At 36.7% G+C, this 21,301-nt stretch overlaps 1 protein-coding gene and 1 pseudogene across 1 annotated transcript in view; both read left to right on the top strand.

The window, feature by feature from the left end:
• LOC126694792 (G-type lectin S-receptor-like serine/threonine-protein kinase SD1-1) overlaps nucleotides 1–19,558 on the top strand; it is a 54,653-nt pseudogene extending 35,095 nt beyond the window's left edge.
• LOC126694791 (G-type lectin S-receptor-like serine/threonine-protein kinase At4g27290) overlaps nucleotides 12,309–21,301 on the top strand; it is a 78,029-nt gene continuing 69,036 nt past the window's right edge. The window contains exon 1 of the mRNA XM_050391290.1: nucleotides 12,309–13,828. Within this exon, the coding sequence (XP_050247247.1) occupies nucleotides 12,553–13,828 (1,276 nt within the window). The 5' untranslated portion in view covers nucleotides 12,309–12,552. The remainder of the gene's footprint in view (nucleotides 13,829–21,301) is intronic.

Below are 21,301 nucleotides of genomic sequence, written 5' to 3'. Positions count from 1 at the left end.
GATTTTTGCCTTGCGAAAGGTTTTCCCCATTTGTCAACAAATCACCGTGTTAATTTATTTTCTGCTGTATATTAGTTATTTGGTGATTTGTTGGTTCCTCCATGGTTTGCATATAATTTGACCTAATTAATCAACTTGGGTAATTGAATTAATTAACTAGGATCAAGCTATCTTAACCCAACAAGTGGTATCAGAGCAAGCACACTCTGATTAGGTTTTAATCTTTGATGTGTAATCCATTGACCCCTGTTGTTATGGATTGTGGACAATCGTTGATTATGCTTCCTCTTTTTTATGGTACTAACTATGTATACTAGAAAGTACACATGAGAGCTATTTTGCAGTCTTTAGATGAAAAGGTCTGGTTGGCTGCCAAGGTTAGATGGACCAAACCTACTGATCTGCCAGCATCTTGGGATGATGACAAGATCAAAGCTACAAATTTCAACAGTAGAGTGTTGAATGTCTTGTTTAGTGCTGTGACTAACGAGGAGTTTAAGAAGAACTCATACACTAAGAGTGCCAATGAAGCATGGACAATCCTTTAAAACACTTATGAAGGTACCAAAGCTGTGAATGACTCCAAGCTTCAAAGGCTTACCACAAGCTTTGAAGAAACTATGATGGATGAAGATGAGATGTTCGATGAATTCTATGCCAAACTCAAGGACATAGTGAATTCTACCTTTAATTTAGGTGAAAAGATTCTGAAGCCTAAAATTGTGAGGAAAATCCTCAGATCTCACCTAGAGCAATTTCATGCTAATATCATTGTCATTGAATAATCAAAGGACATTGACTCTATTCCTTTGATGGAATTGATTGGAAATTTGCAAAGCTACGAATTAGGTTTAATGAGGATTGGCAACGGAAGCAAGAGCAAGAAAATGACTCTAAAAGCTAAGAATGATGAAAAAGATGACTCGTTTGAGAATGAGAACTCAAAGTTCAAATCTCACAATACCAGAAAATTCAAGAACTTCATCAAGAATGCAAATGTCAAGGTGAATGACAAGGATCACAAATAGTCGGGATTTTCTCAATTTAAATCTCAAGATAAATTCAAGAAAGAATCCAAAGAAGATGGACAAAGTAGCAACATTCCAACTAGTCCAAAATGCTATGGGTGTCAAGGGTATGGACATATGAAGCAAGAATGTCGTACCTATCTCAAGTCAATTGGCAAGAGCAAAGCCCTAGCTGCCACCTTGAGTGACACTAAACTAGAAGCAAACTCAGAGGATAGTGATCAAGAAGGGATAGTCAGCGCCTTCACAACTACTGTTGATTTATTCAAGGAGTTCAAAGAGCTAGTTGATGAGGAAGAGGAACCGATAGAGTCCAAATTTAAAGATATGGATGAAAAAGATGATATCCATACTGCCTACTCAAAGTAGTACAAGAGTTCTAAGATGCTTGAAAAGCTTTATAGGCTAGCCACAAGGAAGTTGAGTGAAGTGGAGTTGGAATGAGAAAAACTCTCCACTAAAATTGATGAAGCAAATCAAACCATCGAAGCATTGCGGTTTGAAAACAACTTCTTGGCTGAGAAGACCAAGAAACTAGATGTTGAGCTATTTCAGATGAGAGCTCAATTAGAAAGAACTTCAAGTGCTAAGCTAGATGAAATGCTAAATTTCCAAAAGGCTGCATCTGATAAATTGGTCTCAGGTATGATCACTCACTCTCTTCTTGTAGTACTTCCTCTATTGCCTTGAATAATGTTGTGTTTGTTTCTCTTGCTTCTAATGTTAAACTTGCAATAATTGAGCCCAAAATTAAAGTGAGTCTAAGCATGATAAGGGTAAATCCATTCTGGGAGTACCACCTAAGGTTGTTAAAGAAACTAAGCAGAACAATCATTGCTCCACTAATAAGAAGTCTCAACCTAAAAAACCTCACTTCTGTCATCACTATGAAGCATCGGGACACACTCCAAATTGTTATAAGTGGCTTGCTACTCAACAAAGCAATAGTGTGTTACCTTTTGGAGGCCAAAATCAACTTCAAAACTCTTTGGTTCCTATTGGGGAATTCTTAAAGGCTGTGTTGTTCTTGACAAACTTCAATTGATTTAATCCTCCTTCATATTCATCTCATTAGAGGTCTCAAAACAAGAAAGATTCATCTCCCTCCAAGTCTCCTGTTTGGAAGGAAAAAGATTTCTTCAAGTGATTTCATCTATGTTCTTGCATCTCTTGTGTGTTTGTTTGGTTGTATTTAAGTCAGTCTAGTCTTTATTGCCCCTTTAATATGTTTGGTTGTGTGTGTTTTTTTTTTTTTTTTCTTGGTTTTTTTTTTTTTTTTGGTTTTTTGGTTTTTTTTTTCCCTCAATAAAAAAAAAAAAAAAGAGAAAAAATTTGAAAAGTACAAAAACAATGTGTTTGTGTATACTGACACTTGTGTACCTTGGATGGCCTATGAAACAAAGTTTCTCAACTTTGTATCTCTTGTAGCCTAGATAAGCATCTTCATGCATAACAAAGCAATGCGAGCTTTGTGGCTCGATATGATTTGATTAAACTTTTATCATTCATATCTTTATCACTCTTTTTGACAGAAAGGATTAAAAAATCCTAAGAGAAAGGCATAAATAACCATTTCATCACTAAAACTCATCAATCGTAAAACATTTGTGTGCAATTCCTAAAAGTCATGCTCAGTAAGGTGTAGCACTTTCACATTAAGAAAAGGATATTTGGCTTACATAAGTGGATATTTCTTTTCTCTCTCATTATGACCATGCATGATATGCCACTATATGCGTTAAAGAAAAATATGCAAAGATCATGAAAAGTAAAAAGAATCAAAATATTTTTAAATATGGTTGCAAGCGTGTTTCTAGGAGATGTGAGAGTTATATGATGTACCTCAAAGGTGATGGTCCCCATTGAACAATTATGATTGTGTGTGGATGTATTTGATTTTCTTATATCATTATCTTCATATGATGAGACACTTATGCTTTCTTGCAAAAGTTTCACACACAACACGTATACTCTTTACTACTTTCTTGCAAAAGTTTGTCTCTCATTATGACCATGCATGATAGGCCACTATATGCTTTAAAGAAAAATATGCAAAGATCATGAAAAGTAAAAAGAATCAAAATGTTTTTAAATATGGTTGCAAGTGTGTTTCTAGGAGATGTGAGAGTTATATGATGTACCTCAAAGGTGATGGTCCCCATCGAACAATTTTGATTGTGTGTGGATGTATTTGATTCTCTTATATCATTATCTTCATATGATGAGACACTTATGCTTTCTTGCAAAAGTTTCACACACAACACGTATACTCTTTACTACTTTTGATATTTTGTATAGGTACAATGTGATTTGGCCACCACAAGGAATATATGTAATAGTATAAGCTTATTAAACTGTCTTTACTTGTTTTTGAAAATAAAATTGGTTAGACTTGCTTAGTATGTGTTTTGATCTAGAAAAACTTTGCATCTGGAGTTGTTGATGGATTTGAGTGCCTAACATGCTTCTTTGATGGTTGGTTTGTTGTCTATCTTATGTGCTTTCATCACATGTGTTTTTCCCTCCTTGAAAAACCTTGTCTCTGTCTGCTCGACACAAGCTCGATAGCAAGTCAATACCTCTCGACACAAGACTTTTCTATCGAATTTTTTTGGGTTTTTCTCGATACCTCTCGATAGATAGCCCGATCCATCGAGCCATATTTCTGAACTCTTTGTTTGCTCGATAGATATCTCAACACCTCCTTGATCGATCGAAGTTTTTGGCCGTCGATACCTCCTCGATACCTTTCAATCTATCAAGATTTTGTTCTCGATCTATCGAGATGCCTGATTATATATATATTTGAGGTTCGACTCGGTTCATTTCTCACTCAAATATTAAAATCTGTCTCTCTTCTTTCTTGACCCAAACACCCTCCTTTCTCAAAAATCCTTCTTCTCATCAAGATTTCGACTTCTTCCAAGCCTCAGTCCTTTGGTACGTGGTCTCAATATCTTCTTTTTCTCATTCTTCATACATTTCATGCTTTTTAGACCTAGTTTTTAGGTTTTGGGAAAAAAATTTTGTGGTTATGCTAAAATTTTTGGGTTAGGTTTTGTTGAGTTGATCTCAGATGAACATACATTGCATTCTCTAGCATTATAATCAGGTTTTCATGCATTATAGGTTGTGTGCTTAATTAAAAAATTGTGAGTGCTGTAATTTGGATTGGGTTCTTACCCATGATGCAATTTCTTTTGCACGTAACATGTTCATGCATTCCCATGCATTGTTCTTCTTTTCTTTTTCCATTCCTAGGCATCTCTTCTACTATGTTTCTTTCTTGTTGCTCTCTCCTGTAGTCTCTTTGATACGGCACCTACGAAGTCTATTCCTCGAAGAACCCGATATCTCGTCGTGATTCTTCATCTTCTTATTCTCTTCCTTCTATTGCCAATCGAGTCAGGTTCTATGATTCAAATCCCAAAAGGATTTTGATGGGAACTTCTGTGACAGGATGATTCACTCAAAACGTCATGTCATTCTTTTTTATTTTTAAAACACTCCTCTACCCAGTGCGTTTAGCTCTCGAGGTTGGGAATCTCTATGTGAGAAACCCTCGAGGTGTCCCAACGTGTTTATATAGAAGTTCTACTCCAACATATATGCTATTGATACCTTTGTTCCTCAGTTTACTACGGTATTCAAAGGAACATGTATTGTAGTTACATAGGAACTTATTTCTGAAATACTACACGTTCCTAGGGTAGCTCATCCAGACTATCCTAGTCATCCTCATCTTCGCTCTATCTCTTGAGACGAGTTGGACTCACATTTCTGTGAAAAGGCCATGTTGTGGGGTGATCTTCTAAATTTCACCACCATTAACTTTGCTAAGGGTCCAAGGATCCTTAATATGGTGATGACCTTTGTTCTCACTCCACGGTCTCACTATAACACTATTATTGAGCCTCGTGCTCGCTTTCTTTTCTCTCTCTTGGAGGGTCTCTCTATATACTTTCCTTCACATTTGATAGTATCTATGATAGATATCCATCAGGACATAGCTACACGTGATAAGCTAATTTTTCCTTCAGCTATCACATGCATCCTCACACACATGCACATCCTTATTCCTTCTGCCTTTCTCTTCTCTATCATGTGTGCTGTTAGTTGGGAGTTTATTAAGAGAAATGATGCATAGCTAGCTGCTAAGGCCAAGCGGCCTCATGATAAGTCCGCCCACGCTCAACAGGAGAGGCTACTTTTCATGCTACTGAGGACGCTACCTTTGCCCTTCAACCCCCTTCCTCATCTACTCCATCTTCTTTTTCTAGAGTACGGGTCACTCTCGTTGCCATTATGGGTCAACTTCAGCTCATGCGTGCTGATTTTGGTAGTAGTCTTGACCATCTTTTTGATGAGATGTGTCAGATGAACACTAGGATTGGTCACATCACTCGCCGACAATCTCGTCTTAGCAGTTTCACTCCCTCTTCCTCACCTGAGCTTGCTGAGGAGTCTTTTGCTGGTGGAGATGATGAGAGTGATGATGTTTGTGGCTCTACCCATGATGAGATGACTGTTTCTCAGTCATCCACCCTTTGTCACTCGTGATAAAAGGGGGAGTAGTTTTGATTATAAGAATAGTCATGATGTTAAGGGGAGAGTTAATATAGTGATAGGGGGAGAGTGTTTTGAGATATGTAGTGAGGTTTTTGTTGTATAGTTCTCATTACATGTACCTTGATCTTGTGAACTTTTACATACATAGTACTACATATTTCTATATATATATTGATGATGTATGTGTTTCACATTTTTCTCACTTGTGTAGTTTATTTTCTCTCAAAGAGTAGCGACTTGCTTGAGTCAATGTAAAAGAATGAAGTTTCTAGAAACTAAGAACTAAACTTCTGGAAGAGAAAGAAAATTCTCATTGATAAAATTGAAGAATGATAAGTGTACAAATAATTAAGCTCTGTTTCCTTACACTAACAGAGGCGGGAAAGCTTAAAACAGAACCCACTAACTCCCTAATCTAACAGATTTACAACTGCACCGTTGGATGCTTGACACCTAGTCTTGCTATAACTGATTCTGACTTGCTTCACTCACATGATCTCCACGTGCTTTCATTAAACAATATGTCTCTCTTCAATCTTTCTGTTGTCGTTTTGCCTTTTATTTGTTTCTTTGCTCTGCCGTTTTCCTTAAGTTATTGTTCAACTTTTATTTGTTTCTTTGCTCTGCCGTTTTCCTTATGTAAGGTTGAATTTATTCAACCATCTAATTGGCTTTATTCCGTGCCAAATTTGCTTGTAATTCAGCATTTATTAACCCTGTATTTAGGTGGGATTGTTGTAAGGGTAGTGAGTGAGATAGAGTGAAGATTGCTCAAGAGTGTGCAAGAAAACAGAGTGTCGCGGCTGGGACTCGCGGGTGGACTCGCGGTTGCAAGTCGCCAGAAGCTGCACACGTGCCAAGCATGCTGGAAGATGAACAGTCATTCTAGCTGGAGCACTACAGGACAAAACAGGACAACTGGCCATACGGTTAACTCGCGACTGGATCTCGCGACTTGGTCAAGCCGCGAGGTCAAGCCGCGAGCCACCCCTGTTTTGGAAAAACCTGACGTTTCACATTCCTCTTCACTCCAGTATAAATACCCCTTTGACCCACGATTGAAAGAGAGCTTCCAGAGAGAATTTTGAGAGAGAAACCCTAAAGAAAAACCAGATTGTTTCACCCACAATCTATACCTTAGAGTCTCATCAAAATCCCTCACTCTCTTCCTCTCCATTGTTAAATCCTTGAGAGGCATTATACCAAACCTGGTTCTCACCATTATCATCTCTGTGAGACAGACGTTTGGAGTTCTGGGAAGCAGTTAGGAAGGAGCCAATCTTCATTGGTTGATGCTACGGTCTAGTAGCGGAATCCGGAAAGTTAGAAAAGAAAAAGGTTCGGCGCAACCTCGTTGGAGCAAGAAGCTTGGAGGGCTTAGGTGCATTGGGTAGATTAGGCTTGGAGGGTCTATTGTTGTCCTTGTATCCCAACTGTATTTTCTAGTGGATTGATTACCGCTTGGAGGGCGGCGGAGAGGTTTTTCGCCGAGGTCTTCGGTTTCCTCTTCGATAACACATCAGGTGTTATCTCTGTGTTTGCATCTTCCTTCCTCTCTATCTCTGCCTTTACATTATCTGCTGTGGTTTATTTTGTTATGGCTTAGATAGTTGTTTAACCAATTTCATATTATAGCATATGTTAAGTTTCCGCACACTAGTTGTTTGACATATTGCTTGTGTTGGTTAAGTTGGTTTTTGGGGGTCTAAACGTTCAAAAGTGTTTTTGTACACGTTTTTGAACTTTCAATTGGTATCAGAGTGGGTACACTTGTTGTGGTTTAAATACCTAAGTGTGATCCTTGACCCCTTGTGTTTATTTGCCATGGATTGTGCTTTGTATGACTCTTTGCATGATTTGGTTGGTGATGAATGTAACATGCCACGTGTTTGTGAAAATGTCTCTATGAGTGCTAATCCTCATAATTGTGATGACATGTTAATTGAATCCATGGGTGTTGTTGACAAACTCTTGAAGAAAAATGCTAAGAAGTTTCAAAAGAATTTGAGCAAGTTATTTTGTGAAAATGATGATTTGATTGCTAAGCTCAATGAATCCAACAAATTGGTTGAGAAATATAAAAAACTTGCTGAAATTTCTCTTGAAAAGCTGAAAGAGTTTGAATGTTTGAATATGGACTTGGATGCTAAACTTGTTTTGTCTAACAAACTTGTTGATGATCTTAAATGTGAAAATGAATCTCTTAAGATGCATGCCAAGTGTTGGATTGCTGAACCTATTGTTAAAAAGGATGAAAATATTTGTTGCAATCATGTTGTGATACCCGATTTTGTGCCTAGTGTGTGTTCTACCTTAAAGGACAAATCGGTGTACATTCCTCCACATAAAAGAAATCAAAAGGTGGAGAGAAAGGCTGTTAAGTCAAAGCCTCTGTTTGGGTCTCAACCTAAGGCTTTGGATGGATCTAAGTTTGTTCTAACTTGCCACCATTGTGGTGTGATTGGTCATATAAGACCTCAATGTCATAAGTTGAAGAGGGAACAAAACCATATTGCTAAATCCCTTCCCAAAAGGCCTAGTGGACCTAAACACATTGTGTGTCACCATTGTGGTGCCTTTGGTCATCTAAGACCTCAATGCTCTAAGTTTCATGCTTTTAAAAGAATCAAAAGAAAAGAAAAACTTGAGCTTCTTGGAAGTTGTGCTAAAAAGGATAAACCGGATTTGAGTGATAATAGCATGTTGTTAAAGAAAGTGTTTAATGCTCTTAACTCCTTGTCTATGTGCATCTCTGGTTCTCATTCTTCCAACCCTCGTCTCACTTCTCATGAGACACTCATTCCAAACAATTGTTCTGTTTGGATGAGGAAGGGTTCCTATGGTTGAGCTTTTGCTCCTTTGGTCCTTGATCTAATTCTTTCGATCTTTGTAGGACCCTTCATGCATTAGATGCTTCATTGTCATGCATTTGTGCATCATGCATATCTTTATATGCATTGTTTTGTTTTTGTTTTGATCTTACTTTTATGTCTTTGGTTTGTGTGTGTAAAAATCCAAAATCACATAAAAAGTAGAAAATCAAAAAGCTTGATCGACGTTGTTGAGTTTTGTCTCAAAACTTGTTTTGCCTTGTACCTTTGTGCTAATGGCTTTGTGCATTTTCGAGCATTGCTTGTTTCTTTGCACTCATATCACTGTGGAAGAAATCTTGAAATCTATGTGATTGTTGTAAATAGATCTTCAAACTTGTCATGAATGATTAGTGAATGGTTATGTTGATCTTGAAACTTGCATAGACTTGTGTCTATATATCTTCCCACTCTTTATTTTTGTTTTTGCTAAGAAGAGCTCACCAAATGTAAATCTCCAAATGAAAAGAGATATTGAGCTGCAAAAGCCTGTCGCACATTCTAGTATTCGACTAGGAAAAAGGGTAAGCGACCTTATATTAAAGAGAATGTTTATTCAAAAAGCCAAAGGCTTGTTCATTAAAGTGAAATATCAAATATCACTCTCACAATGAGAGGCGATTGTCTCAAGAGATCAAAATGATCAAATGTTATGGAGTCAAATGTAAAGCTCCAAGATATGTTATCAAGTTTTGTGGGAGGTCATATATACATATTTCTATAATTGAGATGGATCACTTGATCTAGTGCTAATTGTGTATGCCTTGGTTGAATTGATCATTGAAGCTTCACATTAGACTAAGGACTATTTCATTGTTGATATCCACACACAACACACAAGTTTATGTTCAATAAATGCCATATTCATTTGTGTGATTGTACTTGATGAAATGTGTTTTCACATGCTCAATCTTTGTTAATTCAAGCCAAAAAGATTTTTGAGTGTTTTAGGTGTTTTTGGAAAGTATTTTGTTAAAAAATCCAAAATTTTTCAACAAACCCAGTTTTGCCCTGTTTTGGCGACTCAGTCGCGGGTAAGTCAAGTCGCGAGACTCAGTCGCGTCTTCGCGGGTCATTTTTGGCAACTTGTTCGCGAGTGGAAGGTCCAGTCGCGAGGGTTACTCAGAGATTTTGGCGGCTCAGCTCGCGACTCCCTCGCAGGTAGACCCTCCAGTAGCGAAAAACACTTAGAAAATTTTTCAAAATTTTGTCTTTGAGCGTTTTGGCGGCTTGCCCTGGCGACTTAACTCAGTCGCGAAAATCGCGTGTTTTGCATATTGAGGGTAATTTTCAAAGTTGTTTTCAAAAAAAAAAAAAAAAAAAAAAAATTTTTTCATTTTTCCCCTCATGCATCATTGGCATTGTTCGTACCTTCATCTCTTGCCCTTGTTTCTCCTTGACCCTTTGTCTATTCCTGACAAAAAGGGGGAGAGTATACTCTAATGAGTATGTCGGAGTGTTTTGTCATTTCTATATGACTCTTGTGCACATCCTTAGGGGGAGAAATTCTATTTCTCATGCACATTTGTAGGGGGAGAGATATTCCATAGGGGAGATGCATATACCAAGGGGGAGAAGACATTGAGATAATAAGAAAACTTTGTTTTGAACAAGCACAGGCTTTATGGTGCTTTGAGTTATGTTTTGTGATTCTCTTCGCATCATGTTTTTGTTTTAGACATGCATACTTCCTTATGCTATTGTGCTTCTTTGAATGCATGTTCGGATGATCAATTGCTTTGCTATGTGATCATTGTTGTCATTTCTATATGACTGTTTTGGTGTTTGATCAAGTTGCTCACATGTTTCACATCATGTTTACTTGATCGTAATTTACTTGTTACATTATACTTATCCTTTTATTACTTGCTTTACCTTGAAGGTCTAATGTGTTTTGTGCAAGTGTTTCAGGTTACAAGTATATATGTTCCAAGTGCATCACAGCTTCTCATCACTTTGAAGGGGAGAAACTTTATGCACTTTTAGTTTATATTGTTTAAATTTTTATTCAATATAATGTGTTTGTACCCATGTGCTTTTGTAAGATTTTAGGGTTAATGTTTTATGCATAGTTTGTAGGCTTTATGGTATGTACCTTGCTTAAGTGCAGCCTTTATGCTATGTTGAAATCAGTACTTTAATCTAAATGTTCTGCATTTTGGTTTATGTACTGTCACTCTTGTGCCCTTGTAGGATTGTTCCTAGATGCATATGCCTTGTGTGCTATGCATTGGTTGAGTGTTGAGCATACAAGTGTCTTGCCTTGTGCTTGTTAACTTGTATGTCCTTGTGTTCATTCCAAGTGTGAATGAGCACTGTGATCACTACCTTGTGGTGTTCACTTGGTTGATCAAGCCATGGTTTGTTTGTTAACTCCATCTTTGCTTGATCTCATATTGCCTGTTTCATATGCATTTATAATTTTCTGCTTACAATGATCATGGTGTATTGTTGTGTTTCAGGAGTTTCTGTTTATATGATTCAAGTGCTTCACAGCTTCTAGAGTTAGGTGTGAGTGAGTTTTGTTCAACTGTTCCCAACTCACATGTTAAGTCTAGAGTCTGTTTTAGGGTTTTGTCACGGAATAGCCAAAGGGGGAGATTGTAAGGTTGAATTTATTCAACCATCTAATTGGCTTTATTCCGTGCCAAATTTGCTTGTAATTCAGCATTTAGTAACCCTGTATTTAGGTGGGATTGTTGTAAGGGTAGTGAGTGAGATAGAGTGAAGATTGCTCAAGAGTGTGCAAGAAAACAGAGTGTCGCGGCTGGGACTCGCGGGTGGACTCGCGGCTGCAAGTCGCCAGAAGCTGCACACGTGCCAAGCATGCTGGAAGATGAACAGTCATGCTAGCTGGAGCACTACAGGACAAAACAGGACAACTGGCCATACGGTTAACTCGCGACTGGATCTCGCGACTTGGTCAAGCCGCGAGGTCAAGCCGCGAGCCACCCCTGTTTTGGAAAAACCTGACGTTTCACATTCCTCTTCACTCCAGTATAAATACCCCTTTAACCCACGATTGAAAGAGAGCTTCCAGAGAGAATTTTGAGAGAGAAACCCTAAAGAAAAACCAGATTGTTTCACCCACAATCTATACCTTAGAGTCTCATCAAAATCCCTCACTCTCTTCCTCTCCATTGTTAAATCCTTGAGAGGCATTATACCAAACCTGGTTCTCACCATTATCATCTCTGTGAGACAGACGTTTGGAGTTCTGGGAAGCAGTTAGGAAGGAGCCAATCTTCATTGGTTGATGCTACGGTCTAGTAGCGGAATCCGGAAAGTTAGAAAAGAAAAAGGTTCGGCGCAACCTCGTTGGAGCAAGAAGCTTGGAGGGCTTAGGTGCATTGGGTAGATTAGGCTTGGAGGGTCTATTGTTGTCCTTGTATCCCAACTGTATTTTCTAGTGGATTGATTACCGCTTGGAGGGCGGCGGAGAGGTTTTTCGCCGAGGTCTTCGGTTTCCTCTTCGATAACACATCAGGTGTTATCTCTGTGTTTGCATCTTCCTTCCTCTCTATCTCTGCCTTTAAATTATCTGCTGTGGTTTATTTTGTTATGGCTTAGATAGTTGTTTAACCAATTTCATATTATAGCATATGTTAAGTTTCCGCACACTAGTTGTTTGACATATTGCTTGTGTTGGTTAAGTTGGTTTTTGGGGGTCTAAACGTTCAAAAGTGTTTTTGTACACGTTTTTGAACTTTCACCTTAAGTTATTGTTCAACTGCCTCAGTCTCAACCATCAATGCATGACTTTCTATGTTATAGTCTTTGCTCATCATAATGGGTTTCACTTTAACTTATTGGTTGCTAGCTCAAAGAACAGAAAGCAACGGACATCAGTGCTCACCATTCCATTCCTTTGCCGGCCTTTCTGTCACATCCTAGTGACAAACTACAAAAAAGGTGACATCTACGAAAGTGAGTAATGTGGAAATTCTTGTTCACAACAAATTTTAGAAATTTCAAAGAGTGGCGACTTGCTTGAGTCAATGCATGACTTTCTATGTTATAGTCTTTGCTCATCATAATGGGTCTCACTTTAAATTATTGGCTACTAGCTCAAAGAACAGAAAGCAATGGACATCTCTGCTTTTGTGATTTTGAGTTCCAGTTTCTTTCTTTTCTACTTTTTATTCTCACATGCCGCTGACAACATTACTCAATCCCAAACCCTAAGTGATATTGAGGGCACAACCTTGGTTTCTAAAGATGGAGGCTTTGTTCTGGGGTTCTTCAGTCCAGGTGATTCCACTAACCGTTACTTGGGAATTTGGTACACCAATATCTCAATTAAAACGGTTGTTTGGGTAGCAAACCGGCGCAATCCAATCACAAACTCGTCTGGCGTGTTGATGGTAAACAGTTCAGGTAGTCTTGTTCTTCTCAACCAAAATTCGACTGTTGCTTGGTCAGCAAATTCAACAAAAGAGGCGGGGAATTCAATAGTACAGCTTTTAGATTCAGGAAATCTAGTATTAAGGAAAGATAATGATGAAAACCCAGAAAATTATTTGTGGCAAAGCTATGACTATCCTTCTGATACGTGGCTACCAGGGATGAAGCTTGGATGGGACTTAAGGACTGGTCTTGAAAGGCGCCTAACTGCATGGAAGAGTCCAGATGACCCCTCTCCAGGAGAACTGAGTTGGGGGATTGAACTTCATAATTACCCTGAGATTGTCATGAAGAAAGGCTCCAAGATGTACTTCCGGACTGGCCCATGGAATGGCCTTGGTTTCAGTGGTGCACCAGAGATAAGGGCCACCCCTGTTTACAGCTTCAGTTTCGTCTCCAACAAGGACGAGGTATACTTCATATTCGACATGATTCAGCATTCTGTAATATCAAGAGCAGTTTTGAACCAAACTCGGTATGAGCGCTACATATTGGTCGATGGAAAATGGAGCCTGTACCATCATTTTCCAAGAGACGAATGTGACACTTATAATTTATGTGGTGTTTATGGAAATTGTATCATTGGTGAGTCACCTAGGTGTCAATGTATACAAGGATTCAAGCCTAAGTCAACGGAAACATGGAATCCAGAGGAGTGGTCTAAGGGATGTGTACGCAGTACGCAATTGAGCTGCCAGGATAAAGAAAAAATTGGGTTTGATAAATTTGTTGGGTACAAATTGCCAGATACCACGTATTCTTGGGTGAACCAAAGTATGAATCTTGAGGAATGCAGAGTCAAATGCTTGAACAACTGTTCCTGCATGGCTTACTCAAACTTAGATATCAGAGATGGAGGAAGTGGCTGCGTCCTCTGGTATGGGGATCTAATTGATATTAAACCGACTGCAGCTAATTGGCAGGATGTATATATTCGAATGCCAGCTTCAGAGCAAGGTAAGGGCCTATAGTCTTCACTGCTGTACCTAAAATATTTTTGCTTTTTCTGTTGTGAATCCAACCATTCGTATATTGATCGATGTGCCATCAAATCCTCTGTAGTACAACTTATTCGTATTTTGATGTGCAATCCAAACTAAGATCTTTGTTTCCATCTGTTTTGTTGCAAATTCAACCATGACGTAGTTAAAGGCAAGCAGAAGATGAAGGTGATAGTAATAGTTGTGGTTGCCATTGCCTCTGTTTTTGGGGTGCTCTGGATTCTTTACTGCCTTTGCAAAATGACAAGCTTGAGAGGTAATATTACTTTCTCTTGCTCCGGAAAAGATATCGAAGATTGTGTAATTTAACTTCTAGAATCGTACAAAGCAGCTAGTAAGATGTTGAACAATAAAAGTTGTGATATATAGCCATTTTGATCTTAATATAAAATCATGCTTAAGGAAGAAAATTTGCATAAGCCAATTGAAAGAATTACGCAAGTCAATTAAACAATGTCACTAGACCACGATTGTGAGCAAACTTGAAATACTTGTAGTACTTATAGCAAGTGTGTTTATTCCATGAAAATTTTGCATAGCTCTCACTCTATCCTCGAAGGACCAAGTTACATTTGGTAAGCTTATCTGATTCAAGAACATAAAACAAGCATATTCAACGCAAAGAATATAAATTCGTTGTTAAAATTAACTAATTGTGTGTGTTAGAAATATTGAATGAGTGTATTGTATTTTTCAAGTAATAAAACATACAAGATTGCCTTTATATAAGAGGCAGAGTGTGTAGTATAAGTATGTGTGCTATACAAGTAAATAAAGAGAGCCTAAAGCCCATAGACAATAACAGTATGAAAAGTAAAACATTGGAAGGGAGCTTACTTTTGTTAACGTAATGAGGCATGTACAATTGTGGTTTATTCTAATTTAAAAGAGAAAATTAAAGGATATACAACGTTAGAGATATATTAGACATATTAGCCCAATGTAATAGGACCAACCCATCTACTTTGTGTGCAAGACAATTCTCCTACTTGCTAGTAGTTTAGGATTTAGTCTCCTTTATATACTAATATTATGGTTTATTATAACATAAGTTTTGTACTACACTCTTACGTACAATAAAGATGTAACCCTTAAGGGTTTCCTCCGTAGACCTAGGTTGACAAGGTTCAACCACGTAACTCTCGTATTGTCATATTACTATTCTATGTCTCCTCTTTCTCATCTACTCTAGCATATTCAACATGGTGTACACTTCAATGCTAATATTTAACAAGAAGAATATGGGTGTTCAGTAAATTTTTTTTTTTTTTTTTTTTTTTTTTTTTTTTTTTTATGTAATTTATTTGATGGGAAAAAAAGGGGGTTAATTTATGTACTCACTTAAGAGGTAAACAAGGCCAGCTCAAGCAGTTAAATACATACAGGCTCATGCGGTTCATTAAAGCTTGCTTAAGCAAGGCCTTGCCTAACTTTAGCTTGAGGCTCACTCAAGTGAGAATCGCAAAAACATAATCTGAATCCTGTTAAGATTAGAATTTTAACCCTACATGTAAACACCTACTAAAATGAGTCTGATGTTAGAGTGGCAAAATGTAAGCACTTTTAGAGAAGTAGGAAGTCATCAGCATTTTTAGGTTTTGTTTGATTAGGGGATAGAAAATGAAGAAGGGATGGAAAAGTTGGAGGATATAAGATATTTTAATTTTCTCTCATGTTGTTTGGTTTTGGGATGGAAAAGTGACGCGACAGAAAACTCATTTATTTTGTTGAGAAGAAAAATGAGAGTACAGAAAATGTAGTGTGTATACATTTTCTCCCATACCCCTAGTACGTAATATAAGAAATAATTTCTTTATAATCATTAAAAAAAATTACTTATTATCAATTAAAATTTAAAAATTAACACAGTTCATATTATATTTTTTTCTTTGTTATAATATATATATATATATATATATATTGCTAGGGTCATATATTTTGGTATTGTCAAACCATGCCAAATTATGTGTCTTTTATTGAGTTTTGATGTGTCTTGAAGTTGTAATTAAAAACCAAGTTGAAGACACAAAGTTTGCTTAAGAAAAGCTAAAAAAAAAACACATTTTCAGCATGTACCTCGATAGTCTTGATACCTCTCGATAGTAATCTTAATCTCAATAATACTTAGATATGACTCGATAGAAGCTCAAAACCTACTGCCTCCTAGATAGCAATCTTGATACCTCCTCAATACTTCAAGTGTCGCAGATTAGCAAAAATCAGCAATGCGAAAAAGACTTTAACTTATTCGTTTGAAGCCCGAATTGAGATCCGTTTGAATCGGTAATTAAAGGACATCAAAAGCCATATATTATAAGGCTTTTAAGAGAGAGAGGGAGAGAGAGACTCTGTTTATGTGGCTAGGTTTTTGTAACCAAGTTTTCTCTATTTCACTAAACCAGAGAGTTTCAAAGTAGATATGAAGATTCCGTTTGTGAAGAAGCTGAAGTCATAGCAACCACCACATACTTGCTACTGTGAAGAAAACCTTCAAAAGGTTCTTAAAGTTAGTTGGAGATTCCAATTGTGATTGTGGGTGGAGTGTTCATATATTGTAGAGTTCAGAGGTTCTGAAGTGGTAGAAAGTTTTTACTGTAAGTTCATCTACTAGTTTGTAGAGTCTAGGAATAAAGGTTTTGTACTAGATCTTAAAACTTCTCTTTATTATAGCGAATTGCTTCTTGAAAAGGTTTCCCCCCAGGTTTTTTACTGTGAAACTAGTTTGTTTTATTGGTTTTCTTGGGTTATCATATCTTGTCTTATTTACTATTCTGTTGCGCATGATTTTGACTTACTATTGATGTTTGTTTGGATTTAAAACTTGTTAATTCTATCAACCAATGTCTAAATTTTCCAATATATATATATATGAACAATTAGAGGTGAAACCCACCATTTGGTTAAAAGAAAAAAAATAACCACCATTGATTCAAAAAAGAAAAGGGGAAATCGAAAATTTGATTAAAAGAGAAAAAGCACTTGAAAAGAAAAAGAAAAAAAGGAACAAGAATAAGAACAACGTTAAGCACATAACCAAAATGGAGAGAGGGCAGATTTAGTATTTTCTTATCTACCACTCTCCTCTCCATTTTCTCTCCTAAAATCACCCCAAATTTGGGAGAAAAGATTCTGGTGGTCCCATTTTTTCTCATATTTTTTTCTCCCCCATTTTCTATTCTCCCTGTTTTCACCCAACTAAACACATTGTTAGAGAGAAAACTCATGTCTTTTATCCCATGAGCTTTCATGAGAAAATCCTTTAGTTCTATAAAAAGCTTGTGATCCAAAGTTTGAAATCTCAAGAGTCTCTCTTCTAGTTAGTTCACTTTAGATCAAATCTTTAAGGAAGCACCTTAGAGTGTGCCAAAGTTTCTAGTTTGCTCATGCAGATGTGTCATTTATGAAGGGATACATAGAAGAATAAGTTAAAAGTTCCAAACTAGTTGTGGTCATAAGAGTGAGTTATCTCCTAAAACTATATAGTATAAGTATAACAAATTGTAAAACTCCTCTGATAATTAGTTTTCTTAGTTAGAATAGATTACCCTTAGTAAAAGTTATTCTTGTAGTGCTTTACCCTTTTTATGACTTCTCCTTCGTTTTTCCACATTATTAGTATATCGTGTGTCTCATGCTTTTATCATTTTTATTATTATGCAACAAGGCTTGGCGACTTGTTGTTTGTTGGAACACAATATTGAAATTTTGGATCATATAATTGATTTAATTTGAAATTAAATAATAATTTTGCTATATAATAATTTCTCATAGGACTAAACTGAATTTAATAGTTGTCATATTTTAGTTTCTTTTAATAATGTATAGACCATCTTGCTCTTATCAGATAAAATGGAGAACAATGTTATGATAGACCAGAACATTGAAGGCCAAAGTGAAGACTTAGAGGTTCCATTCTTCAGCCTAGCTACCATAGCCACTGCCACTAACAACTTTTCAATCAATAACAAGCTCGGTGACTCGGTGAAGGGGGTTTTGGACTCGTATACAAGGTAAACTCACAGGAGGATTTATAAAGACCAGATCATAGAAAATGCAGCTCTCATCATATTCAATATCAATAAAATATACTAATAAATGAGAATTTCAGGGTACACTTACAGATGGACAGGAAATTGCTGTGAAAAGGCTTTCACAAAATTCTGTACAAGGATCGAATGAGTTTAAAAATGAAGTTACGTTGATTGCCAAATTGCAGCACCGGAATCTTGTTAGGCTTTTAGGCTATTGCATTGAAGGACATGAGACAATCCTAATCTATGAATACATGCCCAACGGAAGCTTAGACTCCTTCATTTTTGGTTTGAACTTCTCAAGAACTTAATAATTCTTTGCCAAATTTCATGTATTGTTTTTTGTGACAATGTTTCTCCAAACCAATTTAGAGAAAATATCCACTACATGGAAACTTTAAAATCTACCCTTGTGTACTTTTTGTCACATAATCTACTTAACTGTCATATATCTTGTTCAAATTATTTAATGAATCATGAAAAATAATGCATGTGGAGGACATTTTCCTAACCCAGTTTGGAGGAAAAATTTGTTCATTTTTTATTCTTATTTAAATAAATTCCAATTTCTTGTTTTATTGTTTAAGTTGGAATTAGTATAAACAAGAATGAGAAACTTGCCAGATCAAACAAGAGCTAGAGTTTTGGGTTGGTCTATGCGCTTCAACATTATTTGTGGGATTGCGCGGGGGCTTGTCTATCTCCATGAAGATTCTAGATTGAGGATCATACACAGAGATCTCAAAGCAAGTAATGTTTTACTTGATAGTAATATGAATCCAAAAATTTCTGACTTCGGTTTGGCTAGAATCTTTGGTGGAGATCAAACTGAAGGAAATACAAATAGAGTAGTTGGAACCTAGTAAGTATTCTTAACATGCTCTATTATCAACTTTTTTTTCATAATCAAAGTGTTTCATTCTTAATGATGTTTTGCAGTGGTTATATGGCACCTGAATATGCCATTGATGGTCTATTTTCAGTAAAATCTGATGTATTTAGCTTTGGAATATTGTTGTTGGAGATATTAAGTGGAAAGAAAAATCGAGGATCTTCCCATCCAAGCCATGGTCAAAACCTTGTTGGAAATGTGAGTTATCAAAATAGTTGACTTTCCATTTCATAGATAATGATATGAATAATGATAGGAAATTTATTAATGTTTTAGGCATGGAAATTATGGAAAGAAGGCAAGCCTTTAGAACTTATTGATACTTGCTTAGAGGACTCTTGCATCTTATTGGAGATTGTACGTTGCATGCGGATTAGTTTCTTATGTTTGCAACAACATCTTGAGGATCGGCCTAACATGTCATCTGTGGTTATGATGTTGCATGGTGAGAGTTCATTACCTGAACCTAAAGAGCCTGCTTCTTTTGTAGGAAAAAAATCATCTTCATCGAGCAAGAATCAATCATCCTCAACCAATGAAATTACTGTTACACTGTTAGAGGCTCGATAGCCAAACGTCGTATTAATTTTATTATTGCATATCTAATAATTGATATTTCTATTGTACATTTTGTAAGTTAAACATAGTTTTATTTCCTAAGTTTGTAACATCAGTCTTATTTGAAATGGCTTCCTCAATAACTAAAAAGTTTGAGGCTACTTATAATCTATTTAACCAGTTTCTTAATAACGGAAAAAAGTAGTTCTAATGAGACTTCAAGTTCTCATTCGAAAATTTCTCACCTTGAAATAGTTATCTAAAACTAACAAGTCATTTATTGGCTTGTAAGCTAGCAATCAAGATGAAATTTGTTGTTTGCTTATTGCTTTATGTTGTTTCTGAGATATTACATTATTAAAATCATAGGGTTCAAAGAAATGTTTGGAAACTAATGACAACATGTCAAAGTTAGTTTGTGTCAATAAAACTATATTGGGGTTTAGGGCACATCAAAGGCTTCTCAAAGACAACAAAGTTTCGATATGCTTAAATTTTAAAAGTTGATGTTTTTTTTTGATCGATATCTTTTCCATGATAATAAATTTTCAGTTGTTTTTCATTTCCTACTGTAGCTTTTTAAGGTTGCATTTGTAATTTACAATTGTTCTTATGTCATGTAATTATTCATATTAGTTAATGAAGCATTAATCTACTTTAATCATAGTTACTTTGTGAATTTGTGAACTTTATAACTTTTGCTATGATGAGTATTATATTCTCCCATTCATTAAAAAAGAAACATAGCCCCAGTTAATTTATTTTAATCAACTATAGGATAACTGGACATAGCCCCAGTTAATTTATTTTAATCAACTATAGGATAACTGGACAAGTGACATGAATTCCTTACGTCCCTCCCTCTCCCTTTATTTTTCGAGTTAGGAAACCCAGGCAGCACATGCCTCACGGCGTGCCTCAGCATCTGCGTGCTCCTGGCATCAGCATACGGGCTTTCCATTCGGCCCATCTTGAAACATGAACCAAGGAGTCTGACATGTGTGTGAGTTAACGGGCCAGTAAACTCGTAAGGTGCAGGGAAGCTGATTGGCAGGATCCCCTTGAGGGTTGCACCGTTGACCGACCTTGATCTTCTAAGAAGGGTTTGTGTGAAAGCATACCTGTCAGGTTTTAATGGAAAGTAGACATTTGAGCCTTCAAAATGAACACAAATTTGACTTGTTTTGTGTTAAGGACATATTTTGTGTAATTGGTTAATCCTTTGACAAAACACACTTTACTTGTATTTGGGTAGATCTAAGATGTGTTTAATACTTCAAGAAACATGTTGTTCAAGTCTAGTATTAAAGACTTCAAGTCTGTCCAAGAAAACAAGTTGATAGTGCAAATTCATTAAAACTTGATAGTTGGCTTGACAACTGCATCTATCGAGCTTAAGAAAAGTTGTTCATAAAGCTGGACAAATAGCTCGACACCTGTGGATAGATAGCTCGACAACTGCTCGACACCTCTCGACAGCTAGGCTATCTATCGAGCTCTTCAGTTGATTGTTATCTCAATCTCGACACCTCTCGATAGCTGGTGGATCAATCGAGAAAGCTCCTGTCTCCTCGACAGCTCCTCGATAGCTTCTCGATAGCTGTATCTATCAAAGTTTAAAGCTCGACACCTCCTCGACACCTTACGATCGATCAAGGTTACGGGAATTCAGATTTTCAGATCTGATTTTCGGCCCAAGTTTTTGTATTTGTGTAAGGATTCACAACCCTAGACCTATATAAGGCTTATTTTAGAGGTCGTCACATAAGAGAATACAAGGCGAACATATGCAAAACGTGACCGATGCCTTATTCTCTCTGAAAGAAGCTACTGCGTCTTTGCGCCTTAGGGTTTTGTAACCAAGTGCTTCTTGATCTTCATTATTGATGAAGTGAAGAACTTTGCAGCCAACATCCTTCTAGTTGGTGATTAAGTCGCGTATTGGGAT

This window comes from Quercus robur, chromosome 8 (genome assembly GCF_932294415.1).
Source record: "Quercus robur chromosome 8, dhQueRobu3.1, whole genome shotgun sequence".
NCBI classification, from domain to species: domain Eukaryota; kingdom Viridiplantae; phylum Streptophyta; class Magnoliopsida; order Fagales; family Fagaceae; genus Quercus; species Quercus robur.
This window is presented reverse-complemented; position numbering and strand designations above follow the sequence as displayed.